General features: G+C 43.3%; 1 protein-coding gene across 16 annotated transcripts in view; it reads left to right on the top strand.

Annotated features, from left to right (window-relative positions):
• Positions 1-26,444, top strand: part of usp6nl (USP6 N-terminal like) — a 373,327-nt gene that overhangs the window by 267,968 nt on the left and 78,915 nt on the right. For all 16 annotated transcript variants that reach the window (XM_072471081.1, XM_072471079.1, XM_072471077.1 and 13 more), the window contains 2 exons: positions 6,866-6,973; positions 10,100-10,209. In XM_072471081.1, the coding sequence (XP_072327182.1) occupies positions 6,866-6,973; positions 10,100-10,209 (218 nt within the window). The remainder of the gene's footprint in view (positions 1-6,865; positions 6,974-10,099; positions 10,210-26,444) is intronic.

The raw sequence follows: 26,444 nt of genomic DNA, 5'->3' as shown, positions 1-26,444 counted from the left end.
AAAACAAGATTAAGACCAAAATATACAAAGAATACAAAATGGGGTGCAGAGATTGCAGCCTGAAATTGTTGAACATAATGCATTCATAGCAACACCTTTTATTTTTGAGCAAGTGAGCGGAGTTGTTCAATGTGACCACAGGTTTAGCCAGGTGGAGGAGGGTGGTAGTGGATGGAGACTGGTTGGATCTTCATCCAAGGATGACACAGAGGACCCCAAGACCATTCTTGTAGGGATGTAGAGAGATTGCAAGTTGATGATAGCTATGGCCAAGAAATTGGAAACTGTTAATTTAACAGAGGACATTGAAAGAGTCATGGATGTAAGTGGGAAGAGACTGGACAAAAGAGGAAAAAATAGTTGAGACAGGAAGAAATAACAGGCTTTGGGTTCATGTACAATCACTTCAGCGTCAGTAAATTCAATCATGTGGCTCGAGTATCGCCATACTATTCCTGATTTCCACCCAAATGGATTCAACCTTATCCTCCATAGCACCGACGCATCCCTCACTACTGCCCGGATGACATCCTTAAATAACAGAGCTACACCACCGCCCTTACCATCCATTCTATCCTTTCGTATAGTCTGATACCCTTGGATATTTAACTCCCAGTCGTGACCATCTTTTAACCATGTTTCAGTAATGGCCACTAAATCATAGTCATTCACGATGATTTGCGCCATCAACTCATTTACCTTATTCCGAATACGACGAGCATTCAGGTAAAGTACCCGCATGTTGGCTTTTATACCTCCGTTTTGAATCTTAACACCTAAGTTATTTTTCCTTTTAACTTTTCTCCTAATTCTCCTTATTGTTGAACCCATATCTTCATGTAACAACCGGCTGCTCCACTTTTCATTTATGTTTTTACTTCCTGTTTTATTCCTTTTAGTATTACTGGGCCTATTCACTGCGCTCTCCTCAGTCACTGTACCCTGTACTGTGGCCCTTTTTGATTTTTGACTATGGCTTCTCTGCCTTACACTTTCCCCCTGGCTGCCTTTTGTTTCTGCCTCCGTTTTACTTCCCTCCGACTTCCTGCATTGGTTCCCATCCCCCTGCCACACTAGTTTAAACCCTTCCCAACAGCACTAGCACCCCGCACCCCCCCGAGGACATTGGTTCCAGTCCTGCCCAGGTGCAGACCATCCGGTTTGTACTGGTCCCACCTCCCCAGAACCGGTTCCGATGCCCCAGGAATTTGTATTCCTCCCTCTTGCATCATCTCTCGAGCCACGCATTCATCCTATCTATCCTGACATTCCTACTCTGACTAGCTCATGGGACTGGTAGAAATCCTGAGATTACTATCTTTGAGGTCCCACTTTTTAGCTTAACTCCTAACTCCCTGAATTCAGCTTGTAGGACCTCATCATGTTTTTTGCCTATATCATTGGTGCATATGTGCACCACGACAGCTGGCTGTTCACACCCCCCCCTGCTCTGAGACATCCTTGACCCTTGCACCAGGAGGCAACATACCATCCTGGAGTCTCTCGATTGCATCTGCAGAACCGCTTGTCTATTCCCCTTACGGTTGAGTCCCCTATCTTCTGACCTTATGATGGAAGGGAGGTCATTGATGAAGCAGCTGAAGATGGTTGGGGCTAGGACATGACCCTGAGGAACTCCTGCAGTGATGTCCTGCAGCTGAGATGATTGCCCTCCAACCACCACAACCATCTTCCTTTGTGCCAGGTATGACTCCAACCAGCGGAGAGATTTTCCCGATTCCCATTGACTCAGTTTATCTGGGGCTCTTTGATGCCATACTCTGTTAAATGCTGCCTTGATGTCAAGGGCAGTCACTCTCACCTCACCTCTGGCATTCAGCTCTTCTATCCATGTTTGAACTTGTTTATGTTTGAACCAAGGCTGTAATGAGGTCAGAGTGACCCGGTGGAACCCAAACTGAGCGTCCATGAGCAGGTTATTGTTGAGTAAGTGCTGCTTGATAGCACTGTAAATGACACATTCCATCACTTTGCTGATGATGGAGAGTAGATTGATAGGGTGGTAATTGACTGGGTTGGATTTGTCTTGTTTCTTGTGTACAGTATACACCTGGGTAATTTTCTACATTGCCGGGTAGATGGCCGTGTTGTAGTTGTACTGGAACTGCTTGGCTAGAGGTGTGGCAAGTTCTGGAACACAAGTAATCCGTACCAGCTGTGATATTGCCAGGGCTCATAGCCTTTGCAGTATCTGAACAAATTACCTCAATCAGGTACACTGGATTGTTGCAGCAAAACACAAGAACCAAACCACTGACCTTCAGAATCTAGGGAAGGTACCATAGTTGTGTAATAACAGCATTAAAATGCCCAGTTTGCGCTTTGCATAGCCGCAGTATATATTTGCTTCAGGTGTTGAATTAAGACACACTTCACACCCAATGTATTGAGCACCAAATATATTAATTTCTTTTTTGCAGTTTTAGTTATATTTATGCATTCAACAATTTCTTTAGCAGACCTTGGAATGGAGTCATTTGATTGCAAGATTGTGACTGTTCTGTCATCTTTGATATTGTTTCTCCTTATTAATTCAAGTCTGAGTTGCCAAAGAGTAATGGAATAGTCCAAGATTCTAATTGATCTTGTTTGCCTCACTTATCTGGTGATAAAATGTAAGAGCCAATTGCTCTGCAAGACTCGTTGATCTTGTTAATTTTGAGGCTTAAGATTCCTTATCACTTTTGGACATCATTATTGAAGGTTCTTTTGCTTTTCTGCCTCTGTAGACATTTCAGGCAGTACCTTTATTGGGCCCTCCCTTCACCAACACTCAGACTCTTTCCCTCCCCACCACCCTCCTTTCCCCCTCCCCCCCCCCCCCCCTTTTCCCCTTCTGTTGATACAGAGGCGAGGGTATCTGGTCACTCCAGCGCAACGTTTAGTGCTTGTACCATTTGTTTTTTGTAGACATGCTGTGAACTATTTTAATAATCAGAGTATCCACCCCCCTTTCCCTGTACATTCCCCTGTTTCTCCAACACAAAATGAGTGTTTGTACCGTTTGGTCTTGTATATATTTTTTGCTGTTTTAATAAAAAGATATGGATAACAAGATCAATTGAGTACTACATGAAAATTGCAGTGTCTATGTAAACACCAAAATATGTGGATATCTAAATAAATTATACAGACATGTTTAAATTAATTATTGTCTGTAGAAAATAGTCTGGTTCCTGGATATTCCTTTGGATGAAACATTTCAATTTCTTGGAATGGGGAATGGATGAATAACTCATCACCAGAATAAGTACCAACATTATATCATGCAGCCTCCTGTACACGTCACTGAAAATAGTAGATATGACATTCAAATAACTGTGATTTTACAAGATTGCTGAAAGGAAAAACATGATTAATTAGTACTGCTATAGTATCAGAAAATACCAGGAATACAGAACAGGTCAATCCAGAAATGTAAATTTGCATGCATTGAGCAGTTGATGTGGGTAACATACCATATCCCCAAACCTGTGTCAAAAGTACTGTCTGTAGGCCTTTGAAAGGCTCCAACATACAACAAGTAGGTTCTGTACATGGAAGGGTATGGCAGGCTTGGCCTCTTCATTTTTCTGTTGAAGAAGGTGGTGCTAAGCAAAAAAGACTCTATGAAGTGCAAAATGTAGCCGAGTGGGTATCCATAAGAAGCTAGAGAAATGGGGAATGTGTGAATAGGTAGGAGAAAATAGCTCAGGCTGATCATAGCTGCTGCAGTGCATAAATATGATTCATAGTGCATACCCCAACCTTGCTTGCCTGATGAGGGCATTGAATAATTTACAGTACTGCACCCTCATCCTCTGAACAGTGTTTACTGACATTTCCCATGCTCTTGTGTGCATTTGCTGATCCACTGGCCATCTTCGGCAAACTGGATCGTTACCTTGAACTTTATGCAGTCAAATTTCTACTGCTTCAACAAAGCTGAATTCCCTACTCTCTTCAAGGCAGGCCAGCTTTGTTGCAGTTTAAGAAAAGTAACTTACTCTCAGAAACAGAACAGATATATTCCTGGCTGCTGGATTGACACTGATACGGAGGCAAAAGCCCTGATCTCTACCCATTCTGCATATTGTAATTAACTAATCTGGAAATATGGACAGCTTCATGGGCCCTAACTGTCCACAGTATATATTAATGTTTGGACAAGTGAACCAAATGTATTATCTCCAAATTTGCAGATGATTCAAAGTTGGGTGGGAGGATGAGCTGTGAGGAGGATGTAGAGGTGCTTCAGCGGGATTTGGATAGGCTGCGTGGGCATACGCATTATACTGCTATGGCAAAAGCAGTATAATGTGGATTAATGTGAGGTTATCCGCTTCGGTAGCAAAAATAGGAAGGCAGATTATTATTTGAATGGGTGTAAATTGAGAGAGGTGGATACTCAGCTTGAACTCGTTCATCAGTCGCTGAAAGTAAATGTGCAGGTACAGCAGGCAAAAGGTATGTTGGTCTTCATTGCGCAAGGATTTGAGTATAGGAAAAGGGATGTTTTACTGATTTGGATAAGGCATTAGTCAGGCCATACCTGTGAGTGTTTTGTGCAGTTTTGGTGTCCTTATTTGAGAAAGGATGTTCTTGCTATGGAGGGAGTGCAGTGAAGATTTACCTGGGTGATTCCTGGGATGGTGGGATTGTCATATGAGACTGTCGTTTAGGATTATATTCACTGGAGTTGATAAGAGTGAGAGGTGATCTCATAGAAGCTTATAAAATTCGATCAGGATTAGACAATGTAGATTGAGAAAGAATGTTCCCAATGGTGGGGGAGTCCAGAACTAGGGGTCATAGTTTGAGGATAAGGGGTAAACCTTTTAGGACTGAGGTAAGGAGAAATTTCTTCATTCCGAGACTAGTGAAGCTGTGGAATTCATTATCACAGAAAGTAGTTGAGGCCAAACTGTTGTGCAGTTTCAAGGAGGAGTTAGATATAACTTTTTGGGCTGAAATGATCAAGGGATATGGAGGGAAGAAGGGATCAGGGTATTGAACTTAATTCAGTAACAGAGGTAAAATGAAAAAGATACCGATCTGAAAATTTTCAACATAAAATAACCAACCTTGAGGCTAAAATAAGAAAAAGATTTACATGGAAGGTACAACTGGAAAATAAACAATACCTGAATTTAATTTTTGAAACATAAAGCAACTAATCATGGCTGCAGTGATTAAATGAGAAAGATGATCAATTTGGAAATTAATATGCTTGCTACCATAGAAAACCTGAAAATTGATGTGAAATTTGCAAGTTCTGAAATGAGGACTTTGAGACCATAACATTTTTCAACAACTGAATATGTGAATTAATCTTAGATTTTCAAATCATTGATAATCTTTGGACATAAAATCTATCATGGTAGCATAGTGGTTAGCACTGTTGCTTCACAGCACCAGGGACCCGGGTTCGATTCCCGGCTTGGGTCACTGCCTGTGCGGAGTCTGCACGTTCTTCCCGTGTCTGCGTGGGCTTCCTCTGGATGCTTCGGTTTCCTCCCACAAGTCCCGAAAGACGTGTTGTTGGTGAATTAGACATTCTGAATTCTCCCTCACAAGCAACTAGGGGATTTTCACATAACTTCATTGCAGCGTTAATGTAAGCCTACTTGTGACACTAATAAAGATTATTAAAAGAATAGTTCAGAACAGTGCTACAGGAGCATACAAGAGGTAATGATGTAGTTTCTTCAAGTCCTGCTTCAAAAGGTATAATGGAAAGGATAGACGGATATCAAGTCAGCAAGCCATTTATTTTGATTAAGAAAGTATAGTGTTGTATTCGGACAAGGCAAGTCACAGTTCTTAGCTATGAGGAGAGGTTGAATAAACTCGGTTTGTTCTCACTGGAACGATGGGAGGTTGAGGGGAGACTTGATAGAGGTCTACAAAATTATGAGGGGCATAGACAGGGTGGGTAGTCAGAGACTTTTTCTCAGGGTAGAAGGGTCAATTACTAGGGGGCATAGGTTTAAGGTATGAGGGGCAAGGTTTAGAGGAGATGTATGAGGCAAATTTTTTACACAGAGGGTAGTGGGTACCTGGAACTCGCTGCCAGAGGAGGTGGTGGAAGTAGGAATGATAGTGATGTTTAAGGGGCATCTGGACAAATAGATGAATAGGATGGGAATAGAGGGATACGGACCCCGGAAGTGTAGAAGATTGTAGTTTAGATGGACAGCATGGTCGGCGCAGGCTTGGAGGCCGAAGGGCCTGTTCCTGTGCTGTACTTTTCTTTGTTCTTTGTTCAGTTGTGGTTTTAATTGTGCCAAATACCTATTGAAGTGTTCACCTTGATGTCGTGCTTTTCAGGTAGCAGAAACCACAACATTCTTTTTTAATGTAAATTTAGAGTACCCAATTCATTTTTTCCAATTTAGGGACAATTTAACATGGCCAATCCACCTACCCTGCACATCTTTGGGTTATGGGGGCGAAACCCACACAACACGGGGAGAATATGAAAACTCCACACGGACAGTGACCCAGAGCCGGGATCGAACCTGGGACCTCGGCGCCGTGAGGCAGCAGTGCTATCCACTGCACCACCATGCTGCCCTAACCACAACATTCTTTACAGAAGAATGATGGGTGTTGCTTTTAAAAGTTGGATGACGGTATGCCCTAGTATATTTGAGCTTCCATGGATTTCACCCCAGTGAGGTTGTGTATCTGGGAGGGACCTTGTCAAGGCTGGACTTTTCCACCAACCAGAAAGGAAATTTAAAGAGCTGTTCACCTGAAACTGCTCTTGCAGCTATATTTTCAGGTCATTATGAACATTGAGCATTTAAACTTTGTGTTGTTGTAAGCTTTGAGTAACTTTTTTTTAAACTTTGGCTTAAAGGTGGTACGGAGAATTTACAAAGGAATTCCACTGCAGCTGAGAGGAGAGGTCTGGTCTTTGCTTCTGGAAATACAAAAAATAAAATTGGAGAAAAAAGACTTGTATGATGTAAGTTTTTAGTTTACAATTTCTAATACTTTTAACTCGACTAGAAACCACGCTTCCATGATTTTTAGTTTACTCACATTGTTCAAAGCACAGGAAGGAATATGGTTGATGTTGTCTTCTCGTCTTTGGTGACCACCACAAACGTGTATGATTATCCACCTATGAAACAGTGTTGCTGGTCATAGGTTCTGTAATGCATCTATATATCTGTAAATAAAAGCCTGTTGATAACCAGTCATAATTGGTATATTTAAAATGACACTTGGGAATTTTGACAAACGTGGTTCATAATTTCTTTATCATGTTAAACATGATTTATTTTAATTTAAACATTGGACATATTAGCAATGCCAAATAATACACCAGCACATTTAATCATACCTTCCTGGGCAGCACGGTGGCACAATGATTAGCACTGCTGCCTCACAGCTCCAAGGACCTGGATTCAATTCCAATCTTGGGTCACTGTGAGAAATTTGCACTTTCTCGCCATGTCTGCGTGAGTTTCCTCTGGGTGCTCCGGTTTCCTCCCACAGTCCAAAGATGTGCCATTTAGGTGGATTGACCAGGATAAATTGCCCATTAATATCCAAAAGGCTGGGTGGGGTTGCTGGGTTATGGGGGATTGGGTGGAGGCATGGGCATAAGAAGGATGTTCTTTCTCAGGACAGGTACAGACTTGATGGGCTGAATTTAATAATCTTTATTGTCACAAGTAGGCTTACATCGCTGCCACATTCCAGCTGTTCGGGTACACAGAGGGAGAATTCAGAATGTCCAAATTACCTAAAGCACGCCTTTCGGGACTAGTGGGAGGAAACCCGAGCACCCGGAAGAAACCCACGCAGACATGGGGAGGACGTGCAGACTCCGCACAGACAGTGACCCAGCCGGGAATTGAACCTGGGACCTGGTGCTGTGAAGCAACAGTGCTAACCACTGTGCTACCATGCTGCCCAATGGCCTCCTGCATTGTAAATTCTATGATTCTGCTTAAATTCATCATTGCTTATGATTGGCAACTGGATTTGGCTACTTTTCATGATATTTTTTTTCAAGTTTAAGTGTAGGTTCCGAGAGCAATTTGTTTCCCATTGCATTGTTTCCCTAATTAAAGTATTTTTTGTGCAAGGTACAATTTGTTGGATATGGAAGATTTGACATGTGAATTAAATTTATCTGGGATGAACCCAGTTCCCAGAGATTAAAAGATAATGTGTCAAACATCTGCCCTATCCAGCCCCCTTCTGTAAAAATATTTTTGCACCAAGTTGTGATTGGTGACATTGGAAAGATGTGTTTGTGGTACATATTCTCCCAAGTCTATGCCCTTGCTCTTCTTAAATGGATGAAGGGAGATGCTGTTGAGTTGTTCTGCCTTCTGAGCTTTGTCTTTTTCCACTACCTGAGGGAAGTACTTTGCTCTCCTTGGTGCCTGCTTCTGGCAAGCCTGGTATGTTCAGAAACTTGCAGCTGGAACAGGTAAGCAAATCCCTCTGTTCATTATTTAATGAACCAAAATTCGACCAAATTATTTATGTTGCTCGAATTAAAATCAAATCACCAGTTCTCAGTAGTCATATCTTATTTTAAATGTACTGCAGGAATGTATAAACCTTTGTTTAAGTAAAGCCAATATTGAAGAGTAAAATATTATCTTCCACTTTGACACTTAAACTTTGACCAAAATTAGTTTTCAAGATCATTGATTCGTTGCCAGTTTTCACTAAATGGTGATGGCGCTAATTGAATGAGGTCCAGATTAGGGGCAGCACGGTAGGACAATGGGTAGCACTTTTGTTCACAGCTCCAGCGCCCCAGGTTTGATTCCCGAACCTGGGGGACGCTGTCTGGTTCAATGTCTATGTGGAGTCTGCTCGTTCTCCCCATGTTTGCGTGGGTTTCCTCCGGGTGCTCACTGTTGTTTCCTCCCACAAGTCCTGAAAGACGTGCTGTTCGTTAATTTGGACATTCTGAATTCTCCCTCTGTGTACCCGAACAGGTGCCGGAATGTGGCGACCAGGGGCTTTTCACAGTAACTTAATTGCAGTGTTAATGTAAGCCTACTTGTGACGATAAGGATTAGTAATATCAAAAGGACTGATTCCATTGTCAACAATCTGCCAAGCGTAAATTGTTCTCTATCTCAATTCATTTGCAGCTTGGCTGTAATTGTTCAAAGTTTTTAATTCCTGCGACTGGTAATGTTGTCTACGTTGACTTTCTGCCTTGTGTCTAATTTTTGCCTGGTGTTTTGTACAAATTTTTTCTGCAATTCAACATAATGTAAGGAAGTGCTTAGAATTTGGTGTTATCCAGCACAATTTATTTGAAGACGTTTTTTGCAGTGCCATCAAGTTGAAGATTGAGGTAGCACCTGCATGTATTTTTTTCTGTTCACATGGCCAAAAATCCCTGACCTGGAGAAGAAGCATTTTTGACTTCTATACCGAAAGAATATTGAAATAATATATGTTGTTTGATTGTGAGATAATCTAATACTAAATAAAAGTGCCTGCAATTCAGACTATAAATGCCCAGGTTTGATTTCTGACCCATCATCTCAACCAGGAGTGTATTTTAAGACTAATGTTGGGTTTGATGTTCTCCTTTATCTTTTAACTGGCATTTCTAATTACCTGTGTTGATGAGACTTGTTTTGTGGATGTTGAATGTGGTCCAATTTTCTCCTTTGCTGTCTCCTTTCTTTTCCATCACCCACCCCTATCTCATTTCTCGAACATGCAACTTTCCAGCAATTGAAGGCTCACAGATGAGGAAATTGATGGGCTATTGATGCTCGTGGGACTGTAATGAAGCATGGATTGTTGCTTGTATAAGAATTGTAAAAAGAACACCAAAGATTAGTTAAAAATTATAATTCAATTCTTCATATATTTCCATAAAATGTGAATGTGTTTAAGATGAATAAATAGGCCTAAATTATAGGTGAGGATTGTAAGGAGTGATGAATTAAATACAAACTATTTTGAAGATGCTGACAAAATGTGAATTTGAACAATGTATCAAAGTAGGTTTAGCACGATATTTCTAATAGATAATATTGCCGACAATTCCCAAACATCTTTCTTACGTCTCTCTTTTGCTTTTTAAAAAATACTTTAGAAACTTAAAAGCAGAGCACGGACAATCTCCCCAGACATCAGGCAGATTGACCTCGATGTGAACCGTACTTACAGGGATCACATCATGTTCAGGGAAAGATATGGAGTCAAGTAAGGACATTTTTGGCTTGCATCTTTATTGTTCCTACATTCTTCTTGCATTTGCTTGGTACAGTTAGTAATATTCCTTTTTGTAAGTTGTATTTCACCAAAAGAGTTTTCTCACAGTGCATACCTACTCCCTTTAATACATCCATCAAGCAGCTGCCAAGATGTTTATAAGGCCGCCAATCGTGAATGACTAATTATCTTTTTTCTCGTCCCTGTGTGAAACTGACGGTTATGTAACTCCACACAACCACATGGCCTGATCCTAAAGAAGTAGCATGAATATATCTTGCTGTTCTATAATGTTGTGCCTTGAAATTTGAATGAGCTTCCTTGTCCACCATTTTGATTGGTTGGAAATCAAATGGTTTAATTGAATCATTGTTAATTTCAGCATCCCATTTTACTTATTCCTGTCTCTGTTTGATTTTGTGTGCTTTTGAAATTTTTTGTTCGTAGTGATGACTTATGATCTTGTTGGGCGGTATGGAAGAGGGATTTAGTCTTTGTAAGGAAGATGAATCAACATCGGCACTCCAGAACGCTGCAGTATGCTTGCTTCAACTGTTTTTAATTTAAATCCACCTCCTTGTTGGCTTATTTTTTTTTTAAGTTTCTAATATTGGCAGCACCCAATATCTAAACAATTCTTCATAATTAGCAAGTCTAATGAGTGATGACACTGTCTCTTTAAATATCATGGATATACATCTTAGTTGAAGGTCACACCTATGAAATTAATATGCCAACAACTGGAATTACAATCTGACTGAATGTATCTTTTATTTTGGTATTTTATTGATTAGAATCATGTACACAACGCATTTCAACACTTTGTCTGCAGCACTGCAATTTAATACTTAGTGTTGTGCACTTATTTTACCTCTATTGAAATATATCCTTCAATTTTTGGAAAATGTTGATGAAACCGTCATTTTAAAAAATTTATTCTTGGTACTGCAAAGGATGGACATAATTGGAAGTTGGCTTTTTTACTTTCCCTTCAATAGGGATATACATTTATGAAGGTTGATAGTAAAAACCTATTGATTTAAATTCCTAATCCTCATCGGAGTTGGCTTTGGTGTTTCTAACATATCAATTTATATTGAAGCCACGTCAGACAAAATGCCATCAGGTATTACTTTAACAATGCAACTTCAACACTAAACTCGGGAGAAAAAAAAATATAGCAAGTTGCTGCCTAAAATGTTTTGCTTTCATCCCACATATATCCGTGCCATTTTTAGTTGTAATTGCCAGATTAATTAATATAAGTTAGTCACAGTCAAATATTAAGTCTACCAGTTGTAAGGGCCCTTTCATGTTGATTCTCTTAGTTCATATTTCTTTTATTTTATCTTTATTGTTTTTGGTCCATGGATCGTTAATGGAGACATATCTTTAATGCGAGCAGAGGAAGTAAGGAACTCGAAGTGTCAAAATAATACGCTGTTATGAAGCTTTATATTTTGAGCAGAAGAACCCAGACTTTATGGCACCTGTAAGATCTCTTATTTATCTTCTAATGAGAGTCGTTAGTCCGGTTAATTGGAGGTGTCAAAAATACAACTTTATTGCTAATTATTCACTTGAATAAGAACTGAATCAAAACTTAGAAACAAAATATCAAACAATACATACAAGGGTCAAACACATGGAAAAAAAAAAGCATTAAACATAAAAGCATAAGGAAATCACTTTAAACCCAAACAAACGGATAGATGATTCAAGGATTCAACAAGGCAGGAATTCAGGAGAAACCGTGACCACGAGGTCTTACTCTAAGGGAATCTTATCGATGGTCTAATACCTCATTTACTCTCATTGGTCTCTAACTCTCAGCTGAGACCTCCTGATTTGTTCAAATAGATGGCTGTTACATGGAGGATTATTTATTAATCAAACATTGGCCATTACTGAAGTTTGACTGACTGGTATCCATCAAGAATAATTTGCTGTCTACGTGCACATCCTCATGACAATAGGTTTCTCATGCCACTGTTGGCCATAGACCTTGCTGTAACTAATTAGTTGATACATTCTTATTGCTAAATACACTGAAATACAATCGTCTATTCATTATATGAAAAATTCGCTGAAACAATGTCTATATTTCTACAGACAAGACCTGAAAGTCCAATAGTTAAGTCATCATCTGAAACAATGACTATCTTTTCACAGTCATGGCATTTTGAATAATTCCACTTTGTAGCTCTGCACTCACTCAGTACCTAAAACATCAATAAATCAATGAATCAATAATCTGTCAGCACCCAAGAAATTGGAGGCATTATTTCAATTGGTTGGCTGGTGGCCAATCCAGTGTTCTGCCTGGCAACCTACAACAACTGGTTCCTGTCGGAATGGGTTTTTTGGAAAGAACCCAGGAGAAAACACTCGACCATCAAGGTGGAAGCAATTTCTCTCTGCTTTGCTGCCTCCTGTCTGAAGGCAGAAGCTTCTCTACCCTTCTCGTTATATTGAAAACCATTACAAGCTGTGTGTCTGTAGAGAGTTGGGTGAGTTAAAAGAAGGTGGGATTCTCAAAATAAAAGTTAATTTCAACCGTGTTGCAACTCTGGGTCAAATGGGGCTGAAATTGACCATCCCAGGCTGGTGTAACATATAAAAATGAAATTGTACGATACTTGAATTTGATTGAGAAATGCCCTGTTTTTAGGTAGGGGTGGTGCGGTGGGAGAATGTGATTGCCCTTTGAAACATCTCCAGCTATCCTGAGGGGCATTTTGTCTGCAAATATGTTGGCCACTAGTTGAACAAGTTCTGTTTGACCTTTGCCTCTCATTACTTTGTGTTGCTTTCGTGTTGATTGGGGCATCATTTATGACGGTGTATTTCAAACTTTTTCCCCCTGGGCCCCACGTTTCCCAACGACCGGCCTTCGCAACCCACTCCGGTCTTTGTGACCCACGCTACATTTGCTAACCTTTAATGTGAAAGAGGAGCCTGCTTGGTCGTCACAATCTCACTCCAATTAGGCTCAAAGTAGGAAAGGACAATGTGCATGTCAGGGGCAAGTTCAGTCAATTCCTTTGTGCCTCCTTGATCTTTATTAAAACAATAACCTAAACTTGCATATGTAGGTCGCTGTGAAGGGCAAAATATTTTACGCAGCACATGATACTCCTGAGAGCTGCTGTTCCAACATGCTGATAGCCTCATGAACATTTGGCACATTTTTAATGTGTTGTCACAGGTCAGTTACAGTAACAGTCCATGGAATCCCTACAGTGCAGAAGGACATCATTGGGCCCATCGAGTCTGCACCAACCGAAAGAGCATGCTACTCGGGGCCCACTCCCCACCCTATCCCCATAACCCCGGGCATTGATCATGGCCAATCAACGTGGAGCAATTTTGCGTGGCAATTCCACATAGCCTAGTATTTTCATTTGGAGTCAGTTGTTAGTTAGTAATCGAGTCTGGGGTCTCAACCTCAAAAGGAATTTTTCACCTACCACTTCTCTTTCAAAAATGTTCAACGTCTCCTCTCATTCGCCAATACTTTGCTGCATATAACACACACTGGTTTTTGATTCTGACTTGCATTGGCACAATTAACAAAATCATACTTCAAGAAATCATCTTTATACTGCTTTTTCCCAATCTGACACTGGCACTGCTTTGTCCTGCCGTTGATTGCCTGAGCAGCATCCTCCAGCAGATTCAGATGTGAGATCCAGGCCAGTGGGTGCGCTGCCTATTTGGGTCTCTGGTAATCTCTTTCTTGTAACAAAATGATCCATCTTCACAATCCTCTTGTCTTGTTTGCTAGTAAATGGAAGAAGCTCGCCTAAAGGCAGTTGGGGATGGACAATGAATGCTGGCCTAGCCAGCAAAGCCCACATCCCTTGAATGAATTTTTAAAATTACATGAATAAACACACCTACACTTGATTTCAGTCTCGTGGTGTGTGGACATTCGTTGCAGTTGTTACTCCCTGGAAAATCATAGCATTGGTGATCTGTGCTCCAACAACATTATAAATATGCAATTCCACTTGGTGTTTGGGGCATCGTAAAGATGGGGGTCAGCTCTGTTAATTATATACTTAAGCTGCGGTTGGTGTTCTTAAATGTAATTGACAAATCATCTCGTCTGAATACAATCACGTTTAAACTTGTACTTCATTAACTTTAACCTTTCATGATTCTATGGCTGTTTTTATCTGCCTTCAATATTTACAAACGTTATGCAGTACTTTGCCAAATGTGTGAAATTTGCTTAAACTAGCTGATGTATTCTCTACAATGTGCTGACCTCCCACAAAACATTTCTAGGCATCATGTGATAATGTTTTGCACTGCTCACATATATAATGCATTTATGGTCCAATCTTGTGCGTTCCTGGCATTGTTTTGAAAATGTCTTTCATGTTTGTGAACATGTCCTTAAGACATGAAAGGATCATAAACCATGTAAATCCAGCTTTTTCTTTGCCATTTTCTAAATGGATTTTGCTGAAACAAAGGATGGCTGCTACAGGTCACATGATTCACTAGATTTTCGACAGCAGTAAGAAGGGCAAATGAATATTTCCACCCTCATCCTTGTGGAATCTGTCACCTGATTATAAGAACACACAATACTTGAAACCAGAGGGCGAGCTGACAACTTGGCTCAACGAAAGGAGAGCCATCAAACTCTTTTTGAGGCACTTCTGAGGTAAACATGACTGAAGTTTTTGGTCAACTTTTAATATTACATTTCTAACCTTAGGAGACAATCTACTGATTTCACCCGAACCTGCAAACATCTGACAGCTGGATAGGAGTCCAGGTTAACCGAGAACTCCTTTAAACCGGTTTATCTATAGTGTCATCATCTTTAGAGGAATTTTGCACTTCTGTCTCCAGCCAGAGACCCGCCTAAATTGGAACTTGCTCATGAATGAACCCCCTCTGGATTTAGACTTTCTAGTCTTGTGAACTGATCCAGCCAGTGTTTCTTTTTACTGTTAAGTTATTCATAGTTGTAAAACCCCTCACTATATACTGAGTCACTTTTTTAACAATTGACTAGGCAAATAAAGGATTTTTGGAATAAGAGCCACATTTTTAAACAAGTAACATCTCTGCTTATGGACAGACGGCAAGAGAATAAAAGATTTCAGGTCTGCACGTCTCTCCTGTACGTTCATACTTTCAGTATGTTCACTGTCAGTCATTTAGGAATACTTAAAATATTAATGTCACTTTTAAAGTTTGGGAAATAGTAAGAGAGTGCATTTATCTTTCAAAATCCACCTTTCTAGCATGGAGATTCGATCACATATTTTCAAACTAACATGTTTCAAAAGCAAAATGTAGTCATTAAACAAGTGAAGAGAGCACTCAGTGGAACAAGTGCCTCTGCCATTCCGATATTACAATTGTGCAGCACCTCCTTGAGGCGTTTCCCTACTTGGTTGATGCTCTGTAATTAAAACGTTGAAAAAATAAATAATTTTTTGTTCAGTGATTCCAGGAAGTTTTCAAGCCCATCTACATCCATCAAGCTGTTTTGAAAATTCTGCTCGCGTTTTGACAGCTGTGACAAATTCCACCACAGCAGCTGATACAACCTACAACATTCTTCTTAAAAACAAGTCAATTCTCCCTATCTTCCAATGTTAAACATTTCCAGGATCTGATCTACATTTTTGGCAAATTTTCAATGGCAAAGAGAATGTCACAAATTTCTTTGGAATAATGACACCTCAAACTATAATCTGTCAAATAATTATAAAAATGACTCAGAAGTGCAACACAGTGGGAATAACAGATTGATTTTTGGCTTGTTTTGTGCAGACATCATTCGGTCCCTCTTTTTGAAAAATATATTTGTTCTCGATATTGTTGATATAAGGTCAGTATTTTATTGCTCATTCTTAGTTACTCTTGATTGGCATCTTTCTTTCTGTCTTCGTTTAGCTGGTGGTGTGGGGATGATTTGATTAGTTTGCAGGCATTTTTCAAGCAAGAGGTACCTATTTTTCAAATTTGCGGGAGGAGAGCCACCTGTTGTAGGATTTCTCAGCACATCCCTGCTCATTTTATTTTAAATCACTTGTGATTTAATACATAACCTCAATGAAATTGTGTCATTATTAAAATTACGTTTGGGGCACGTCCAGTGGCGGGGATGTGCTGAGAAACATCCCTGCTCATTTTATTTTAAATCACTTGTGATTTAATACATAACCTCAATGAAATTGTGTCATTATTAAAATTACGTTTGGGGCACGTCCAGTGGCGGGGATGTGCTGAGAAATCGTACAACAGGTGGCTCTCCTCCCGCAAATTTGAAAAATAGGTACCTCTTGCTTGAAAAATGCCTGCAAACTAATCAAATCATCCCCACACCACCAGCTAAACGAAGACAGAAAGAAAGATGCCAAATAACTGACGCGTTGAGACCAAGAGTGGGAAGAGCCTGGAAAAACAGCAATCAGTCGAGCTGGCCAGCCCACGAGGCGGCAAAACACGGCTTCACCAGAACGAGAGGAATGGACCCGCCGCACGTGAAGCTCCCGCTCACCGGGGAATGGATGGAGGATATTCCTCTCGAGAGTTGAGGGAACACCGAGATGAGACGAAAGAAGACATACAAGCTGTGGTGAAGGGTGCGGTGGCTGAAGCGCTGGCGAACATGTAGATAAGCGACTTGCGGTCCAGGAGGCAACGATTAAGGATTTGGAAAGGGCCGCAAAGGAGCAGAGCGACCGGATCGTCAACCTGGAAAAGGAGGTGGCAAGGCTGGTAGTGACGCAAGGCAACCTGAGAGGAAAGGTTGAGGACCAGGAGAACTGGTCGAGGCGGCAGAACCTACGGATCATGGGCCAACCTGAGGGGATCGAAGGTCAGAGCCCCACAGACTAAGTGGCCCAAATGTTGGGTAGCTTGGTGGGAAGGCAGCTTCCCCAACCCACCAGAAATCGACAGAGCGCACTGGTCACTCAGGCCAAAACCCAAAACCGGGTAACAGCCAAGGGGGATAATTGCGAAAATACACCGGTACTAGGACCGGGAGAGAATCCTGCGCTGGTCCAAACAGTCCAAAAGCTGCAGCTGGGAAGGTCAAAAGATCTGGATCTACTAGGACATTGGGGCTGACCTGGCCAAGCACCAGGCTGAAATTAACAAAGCAAAAGCTGCACTGTACAGAAACAGCATAACATTCGCAATGTTGTACCCAGCCAAGCTCTGGGTCACATATCAAGGCAGGGAACACTTTTTCATGGTCCCTGCGGACGCTGACACGTTTGTCGCAGAGAACAGCCTGGAGAAGCGGCAGCAGAGGGAGCGATGAAGAGCCCGCAGAATGCGAATTTGATAATGCAGTGTTCTAATAAAAAAAAGTTCTCCCCCGTTGATGGTCTGTACAGCGAACAGTAGACCATTGCTACAGCGACCGCTTTACGCAGGAGAACACTGCCTCGTTTTGGAGACGAGCACATCAGGAGAGGAAAGGTTGATCCAAGTATAGATAAATACAGGGTAAGGTGGGGGAAATGGTAGAAATTATTATTATAGACTGGGAACCCAGAGATTGGGCAACGGGAGGAAGTGCTACAACTCCCGGGAGAGGGCCACCACACTAGCGAGGTCGCTAGCATTGGGATTCATGAGAAAGACCGAAGCCGCAGTGTATCCCCAGCAAGGGAGAAGGTGCCTGGCAGAGGTTTGGGGGGGGGGGGGGGGCTGCAAATAACGGATTGGGGGGGTTAATCAGGGGGAAGGGGGGGTTTAGCTACGGGATGGGGGAATAAAGAAGACGGGGGTGGGGGGAAAGGGCACCATGAGGGAGGGATAGGTAAAGAAAGATGGAGGGTATTAGACTGGCTACAACAGGCCACACGTGGCGACTTGGAACAAAATGGCGCTGCAAGCAACCATTTGGGAAGGTGTCTGGACAAAGGAAAACTCCGGAGTGCAGGGACTCATCCACATGATGAGCACACAGTTGGTGCCATGTTGGATGCCCCCTGGACAAAGGGAAACCCTGGAGCACAGGGGCCCGACTTCATGGGGAGAATAGTGACTGCGGCCAATTTGGATGGCCCCCTAACAAGGGAAAACCCTGGAGTGCAGGGGCGAGTCCACCAGGTAAGTGTGGTTGATCCCACAGGAGTGGGGGGGACAAAAAAAAACATTAGGATAGTCACCTTGAACTTGAGGGGGCTTAACGGCCCAGTGGAAAGATCCAAAGTCTTCACCCACCTGAGAAACATGAAAGCCGACATAGTCGTCCTCCAAGAGATGCACCGGAGGGAGAAGGGCCGACTGTGAGTAAGGACGGGCTAGGTGGTACCGTTCCTGCTCCGGGACAAGGGCCTGGGGGTTACCATTTTGCTAAATAAGAGGACGATGTTCATGGCGTCAAGGACGGTTACGGACCCTGGGGGACGGTATGTCACGGTCAGTGGTGCCCTATACGGGCCACCGGTAGTTCTCGTTAATGTGTACGCTCCAAATTGGGATGGCACGGAGTTTAGAAAGAAGACCATGGCGGAAATCCCTGACATCGATGCGCACCGACTGATTGTGGGGGTGGGCAATTTTAACTGTGTATAGGACCCACGGGCAGATAGGTCGAATCCCAAAGCAGGAAAGACCTTCAACATGGCGAAAGATCGCAGCCTATTTATGGAGCAGGTGGGGACGGTGGACCCATGACGATTCACCCACCCAGGGGAGAAGGAGTTCTCCTTCTCCTAAGTACACAACTATTCAAGACCCGACTTCTTTGTAGTAGGTAATTCGGTGCTTCCAGGGCTGGTGCGGGCAGAATACTCCGCGATCGAATCTCCAACCATGCTCCACATTATAAGGATGTGAGGTTGAAGATGGGCCATGGAGGTGGGACATGGAGGCTGGCCGACGAGGCTTTTTGCGAGAAAATATCACAGGCCATAGATGAATATATTACCAACAACCAGAATATGGAGATCTCGCCCTCCACGTACTGGAAGGCACTGAAGGCTGTGATCAGGGGAGAAATTATCGCTTTTAAAGCATGAAGGGAAATCGAAGTTAGGGCGGCTAGGCAACAGCTAATTGACTCCATTCTGGAGGTAGACCGTCGATAGTCCGAGGCCCCGACCGTAGAGCTCCTGGTGGCGAGGAAAAAGCTACAGATGGACCTTAGTAAAAGCAAATTACTGCGGATGCTGGAATCGGAAACGAAAGAGAAAATGCTGGGAAATCTCAGCAAGTCTGGCAGCATCTGTAGGGAGAGAAAAGCGCTAATGTTTTGAGTCTGATGACTCTTTGTCAAAGCTTTGACCTGAAGAAAATCGAAGGGAAAACTGGTGGGAAACTTAATGTAGGGGACCACAATTACCACGGCCAAGTACTGCGAGGAAGGAGTAAAAGAAAGGGGAAACTGGGATGTATCTATGTAAATAATCAAAATCGATCATGGTATAAATAATTAATAGTTCTAGTTTTCCTTGTATATTCTCCTGTTTAACTTCCACTGTTTGTTCATATTTATATTTGTTTTGTATACCAAAAACTCAATAAAAAAAGTTGGATCCGTTCAATCCAAAAATGTTATGGCTATGAAGTAATATAGTACTTTTCAGAAAATTCTTTTATTCCAATTAGTTCCTTTCACTCTCTCCCCAACTCCTCTCCACTGCTTACTTCCAAGTTATAATACTGGTCTTGTGCCAAAATTATAAAGCTGCTCCTTTTATGAAACAAGGAGCTAAACTTAACTTTAATGCCAAGATTCATTGTGGTTTTACACTCCAATGGGTAAATTCTTAAATGGGTTTGTATGTGTGTGAGTGGGCATGCTTTATGAAACAAAATTGAGATTACTGTATTCAAAGCTGCGGTGTTCTTTGGTGATTCCAGTCGTTGTGGTAAATTAGCTTTGTTTTTTGCTGTTACTGAAAAATTGTGACTTACTTGGAATTTATTAGCCCTTGTTGCAAAGATAGTGTGCATGGAGTACCTCCGAATGATCATCTTGCAAAATTCTATAGATTCTGCATTGGTTCCTGAAGATTGGGAGGTAGCAAATGTCACCCCACTATTTAAGAAGGGAGGGAAGAAAGAAAATGGGGAACTACAGACCTGTTAGCCGTACACTCACAGTAGGCAAAATCTATTACAAAGAATCTATTACAAAGGATGTGATAAACGGACACTTGGACAAACATGGCCTGATTGGCCATAGTCCACATGGATTTACAAATGGGAAATCATGTTTGACGAACTTGGAGTTTTTTGAGGATGTTACAAACAAAATTGATGAGGGAGAGTCGGTGAACGTATATTTGGATTTCCGGAAAGCTTTTGATACAGTCCTCTACAGGAGGTTAATTAAATAAATAAAAGCACGTGTGATAGGAGGCAATATCCTGGCATGGATTAAGGATTGGCTAATGGGCAGAAAGCAGAGTAGGAATAAACGAGTCATTCTCGCATTGGTAGGCTCTGGGTAGTGGAGTAGCACACGGATCAGTACTTAGACCCCAGCTGTTCACATTATATATGAATATTTGGATGTAGGATCAAAGGTTCAGTGATACAAAGCTAGATGGGAATGTGTGTTGTGAGAAAGATGCAAAGTGGCTACCGGTGTATTTGGACAGTTAAGTGAGTGGGCAAGAACATGGCAGATGGAATTTTTAAAAAGTGTTTTTTATTGAGTTTTTGGTAAACAAAACAAATGTAAATATGGACAAAGTGTCTCCTGGTCCTTTTTGGGGCTTGGCTGAGTCCCTTGTTCCCCTGCCCCCCACCCCCCTCTTCACTGTCATGGCTGTCCCATCCTGATCTTTGGCTTCCTAGCTGCTAGCTGCAAACGGGTCTTGGAACAACCAAGTGAATGGCTCCCACGTTTTGTGGAAGCCGCCTTCTGACCCTCGGATGGCGAATTAAATTTTCTCCATTTGGAGAAATCCTGATTAGTCGGACAGCTAGTCTGCAGCTTTAGGTGGTGCTGCTGACCGTCAGCCGAGAAGGATTCTCCGGCGGGCGATTAGGGAGGCAAGGGCGTTGGCCCTCCCCTTGAAGAGATCTGGCTGTTCTGATACCCCGATGACTGCCACTTTCAGGCATGGCTCCACCCTCCATCCCCACCACTTTGGACATCGCCTCGAAAAAGGCTGTCCAGTACCCAGCAAGTATACGGCAAAACCAGGACATGTGGGCATGTTTGGCCAGGTCTCTTTGGCACCATTCGCATTTGTCCTCCACCTCCGGGAAGAACCTGGTCTACAGATGGATTTTAATGTGGAAGCATGTGAGGTGATCCACTTTGGTAGTTTTGCTCTCGCCATAAAATCGTATGATGTAGGAGCAGAAGTAGGCCATTCGACCAGTCAAATCTGCTCCGCCAGCCAATTAAATCATTACTGATCTGATAATCTTCAGCTGCACTTTTTTCCTTATCCCTAGAACCTTCAATTCCTTTACTGATTAGAAATTTATCTATCTCCGCCATGAACATATTTAACGACCCAGCCTCGAATTCCACAGATTCACAATTCTCAGAAAAGAAACTCCTTGTTTGAGCCATAGCTTAGTGAGTAGCAGAAAATAAATTTTTGCTCATCTCTGTTTTAAATGGGGTGACGTCTTACTCTGAGATTATGCCCTCTGGTGCTGGACTTTCCCACAAGGGGATACTCAGCATCTACCCTTACAAGCCACCTGAGAATCCTCGACATCTCAATAAGGTTGTGTCTAATTCTTCTAAGCTCCATTGAGTATAGGCCCAACCTACTCAACCTCTCCTCACTAAGAAAATCCTTCCATACCTGGGATCAACCTATTGCATGTTCTCTGGACTGCCTTCAGTACCAATATACCTTTCCTTGGCTAAGGGGATCAAAATTGTAACGGTATTCGAGATGTAGTCTAAGATGTGGCCATGTACAGTTTTAGCAAAACTTCCCTACTTTTGTACTCCATTCTATTTGAAGTAAAGGCCAACATTCCATTTGCTTTCCCAATCACCTGCTGAACTTGTATCACTTTTTGTGATCTAGACACAAAGACCCCCAAATCCATCTGTGTTGCAGTTTTCTGCAGTCGTTCTCCATTTAAATAATATTCAACTACTTTATTCTTCCCACCAAAGTGCATAACTTCACATTTCCCTACATTATATTGCATCTGCCAAGTTTTTGCCCACTCACCAAATCTGTCTGAATCCCTCTGTAGACTATGACATCTTCACCATTTGCCTGTAATTGCATACGTTTCTATTTAAGCGTACCCTGAGATTCACTTGCAATTGCTTCTCTTGCTGCTTCTGAACTGAAATCTGTGTTCCCCAAAGATCAATCCGTGGTCCCCCTCATCTGTATGCACCTCTTTGATGACCTCATTTGAACGCCATGCGTTAGTTTTCACCTGTATGTTGACGACACCCAACACACTCTCCCCAGCTCCTCTCTTGACTCCGCCACTATTGTGAAATTATCAAACTGCTTTTCTTCTTTAAAAATAAATTTAGAGTACCAAATTATTTTTTTCCAATTAAGGGGCAATTTGGCATGGCCAATTCACCTACACGGCACATCTTTTTGGGTTGTAGGGGTGAGAATGTGCAAACTCTGCACGGACGTTTGCACAGTGACACGGGGTCAGGATCGAACCCGGGTCCTCGGCACGGATATTTGCACAGTGACCCGGGGTCAGGCTGTGCTAACCCCGCGAGGCAGCTGTGCTAACAACTGTGCCACCGTGCTGCTCATCTCGCATCCAGCACCAGATGAGCAGAAATTCCTGCCAATTAAATTTTGGTGAGACTGAAGGCATTGTTTTCAGTCCCCACTCCAAACATCAAGCCCCAAATACCAACTTCATCCCTCTCCCTGGCAACTGTCTGAGTTTAAGCCAGCTGTTTTGCAGCCTTGGTGTCATGGTTGATCCTGAGATGTGCTCCCGACCTTGTATTTATGTCATCTGTGAGGCTGTCAATTTCCATCTCTGTAGCATCGCTCATCTTTGCCCTTGCCTACAATGCAGCAGGAGACCATTCGGCCCATCAAGTCTGCACTGACTCTCTGAATGACCACCCTACCCAGGCCCACTCCTCCGCCCTATCTCCGTAACCTCACCTAACCTTTGGACACTAAGGGGCAATTTTAGCATGGCCAATCCACCTAACCTACACAACTTTGAACTGTGGGAGGAAACTGGAGCCGGAGGAAACCCACGCAGACACTGGGAGAACGAGTACACGCCACACAGTCACCCAAGGTCGGAATTGAACCCGGGACCCTGGTGCTGTGCCATTGTGCCCTGATCTATGCCTTTGTTGCCTGTTGACTTGACTATTCCAACATATTCCTGATTGGTCTCCCACATTGTATCTCCGTAAACACGAGGCCATTGAAAACTCTGCTGTCTATGTTTAACTCACTTATCATCTGTGAGCTTCCAGTCAAACATGTCTAGATTTTAAAATTCTCATTCTTGTTTTCAAATTCCTCCATGGTCTTGCGCCTCAATATCTCAATCTCCTCAATCCTCCGAGATATCTGCACTCCTCTAATTCTGCTCTTTTGCCTGTTTCAAGTAATGCACTACTGCTGGCCCTGTCTTCGGTTGTCTATGCCCCAAGCTCTGGAATTCTCTCAGTACTCTCTCTGCCTATCCCGCATGTTCCTATTTTCGGATGAAGCTTCCAGTCATGTGGCCTGATATCGCCTGTGTGATCAGTACCATGCTTTGTTTTCTCCTGTGGAGTGACTTGAGGTGTTTCATTATGTAGAAACGAAGAGCCATTCAGCCCTTCGAACCTGCTCTGCCATTCAGTATGATTATGGCTTAACCACTATCTGTGTTTTTTTCAACTTTTTTTCACGGACCGATTTTTACCAACCAGCCACCCTTTGCGACCCATGGCACTCGAACTTCGCAATCCACCATTTTCGCTTCCCTTTAATGCAACAGGTGAGCCTGCTTGGTCCTCACATGCTTCGTCATTCAATGTTACATTTCTGTATGGGTTGTTCATCAGAAGTCCTGGAGCTTACACCAGCACTACTTTGTTCTGCGGTGGACTCACCTGTGAAGCCTTCTCAAGCAGATTCAGTTGTAAGACCTGACCTGTTTGTGTATCTGGCCCTCTCTTCCTTAATCCAAAATGATCCACCTTCAGTTCTTCACATAGTCCTGTTGCTTGCTGGCAACAACAACAACTGAGGGAGCTCTCCTCAGTAATTATACGCCCAGAGTATCAGTGATATGGTGCGTGACCTGCTCCCTGTCGCCGCTTCTGGCATGAAGTCTAATCGATTTTAGAAACAAAATCAGCTCCTTGAACAGCGCGCTGACGTACAGAGGATGTAGTCTGTCCTGCTGGGTTCCGGGCCTGCGCACTGTTATATCTGGATGGTGGAGCACACATGTGCGGGACAGCCGGCATTCTTGAAAGTCAGTCATGGCCGGCATTTTTCAAAGCCGGTTGCGACCGACCCGGAGTTTGAAAATGACTGCTCGCTCTCAATGCCATATTTATGTTTTCCCCCATATCTGTTGATGTCATTAACGTCAAAAAAATTATCCATCTATCTCTTGAATTCATTCAGTGTCTTGGCCTCGACAATCTACTGTGGTAGAGAATTCCACAGGTTCATTACTCTGAGTGAAGAAATGTTTCCCCCTCTTAGTCCTAAAGGGTCTACCCCATGTCCTGAGACTGTCTCCTGGTTCTAGACTCCCCAACCAAGGAAAACAACCTTGCTGCACCTAGTCAGCCCAGTCCTGTTAGAATTTTATACATCTACAATCAGATCTCCTTTCATCCTTCTAAACTCTAATGAATACAGACCTAGTCGAAACAAACTCTCCTCATAGGACAATCTCGCCAACCCCGGCATGAGCCACCTGAACGTCAGCTGCACACCCTCCAAGGCAAGTATATCCTGAAGTACCAAAACTGCACCCAATACTCCATGTGTGGTCTCACCAAGGCTCTATAACTGCAGTAAGACATCCCTACTTCTGAATAAAAGCAATTAACTGCTGGAATCTGAAACCAAAAGAGAAAATGCTGGAAAATCTCGGCAGGTCTGGCAGCATATGTAAGGAGAGAAAAGAGCTGACTTTTTAGTCACCCAGCTGGGTGCAGTGCTCCAACTGGGCAGATGTGAGATGTGGCAGATCTGTGATGCTTCCAGCGTTCCGGTCGACTATGTCTGCAGCAAGTATAACGAATGGCAGCTCCTCACAGACCGCCTGGCTCAGTTGGAGCAGTAGTTGGTGTAGCGCACAATGACTTACGAGAGAGACGAGAAGTGATGAAGTCGATTCAGGCTTTATTAAGCGAGACTTGTCCCCAGCAGTTCAGCAACAGAATGAAGCGGCGGGGAGAAGCTCGGGTTCTTATACTCCGCCTTCAGGGCGGAGCCAGGAGTCAGCAGCCAACCAGGACCCGGGATCTGTCAGCCAATAGCATCACGGCTTCACAGTCCCACATGACCCCTAATACATACCACCACATTCACCCCTTGTTAAAAAGAAACCCGGCGGTATTTTTGTTACAATACAACAACATTCTTGGTGTCCCGCGGATGCCACGAGTCGAGCGGGCGGTCTGGTCTTCCACGTCGATCGCCTCAGCCCAGGTGGTGGTGCAGGTGCTTGTTCAGGCGTTGTCGTCTCCGGGAGCGTTTCGGTGTTTGTTCCTGTTTTACTCCTGGTCGGGCACGGGAGGAGGACCGATCCCCCCGGGAAGGGGGTGGTCGCGGGGTGCGCCAGTGGCAGGGAGGGAATGATCTGTGTCGGGGGGGGTGTGTGTGTTGCCGGCGGGCGCCAGGTCCCGCAGGGAGACTGTGTCCTGTCGGCCGTCGGGGTACGCCACGTAGGCGTACTGCGGGTTCGCGTGGAGAAGGTGAACCCTCTCGACCAACGGGTCCGATTTGTGCGCCCGCACATGTTTCCGGAGCAAGATGGGTCCTGGGGCCGCCAGCCAGGTCGGCAGCGACGTTCCGGAGGAGGACTTTCTGGGGAAGACAAGGAGGTGCTCATGAGGCGTTTGGTTAGTGGTGGTACACAGCAGCGACCGGATGGAGTGGAGAGCATCCGGGAGGACCTCCTGCCACCGGGAAACTGGGAGATCCCTGGACTGTAGGGCCAGTAGGACGGTCTTCCAGACCGTGCCGTTCTCCCTCTCTACTTACCCGTTCCCCCGGGGGTTGTAGCTGGTCGTCCTGCTCGAGGCTATGCCCTTGCTGAGCAGGAACTGGCGCAGCTCGTCA

The sequence above is a fragment of the Scyliorhinus torazame genome, chromosome 13 (genome assembly GCF_047496885.1).
Source record: "Scyliorhinus torazame isolate Kashiwa2021f chromosome 13, sScyTor2.1, whole genome shotgun sequence".
NCBI classification, from domain to species: Eukaryota; Metazoa; Chordata; class Chondrichthyes; order Carcharhiniformes; family Scyliorhinidae; genus Scyliorhinus; species Scyliorhinus torazame.
This window is presented reverse-complemented; position numbering and strand designations above follow the sequence as displayed.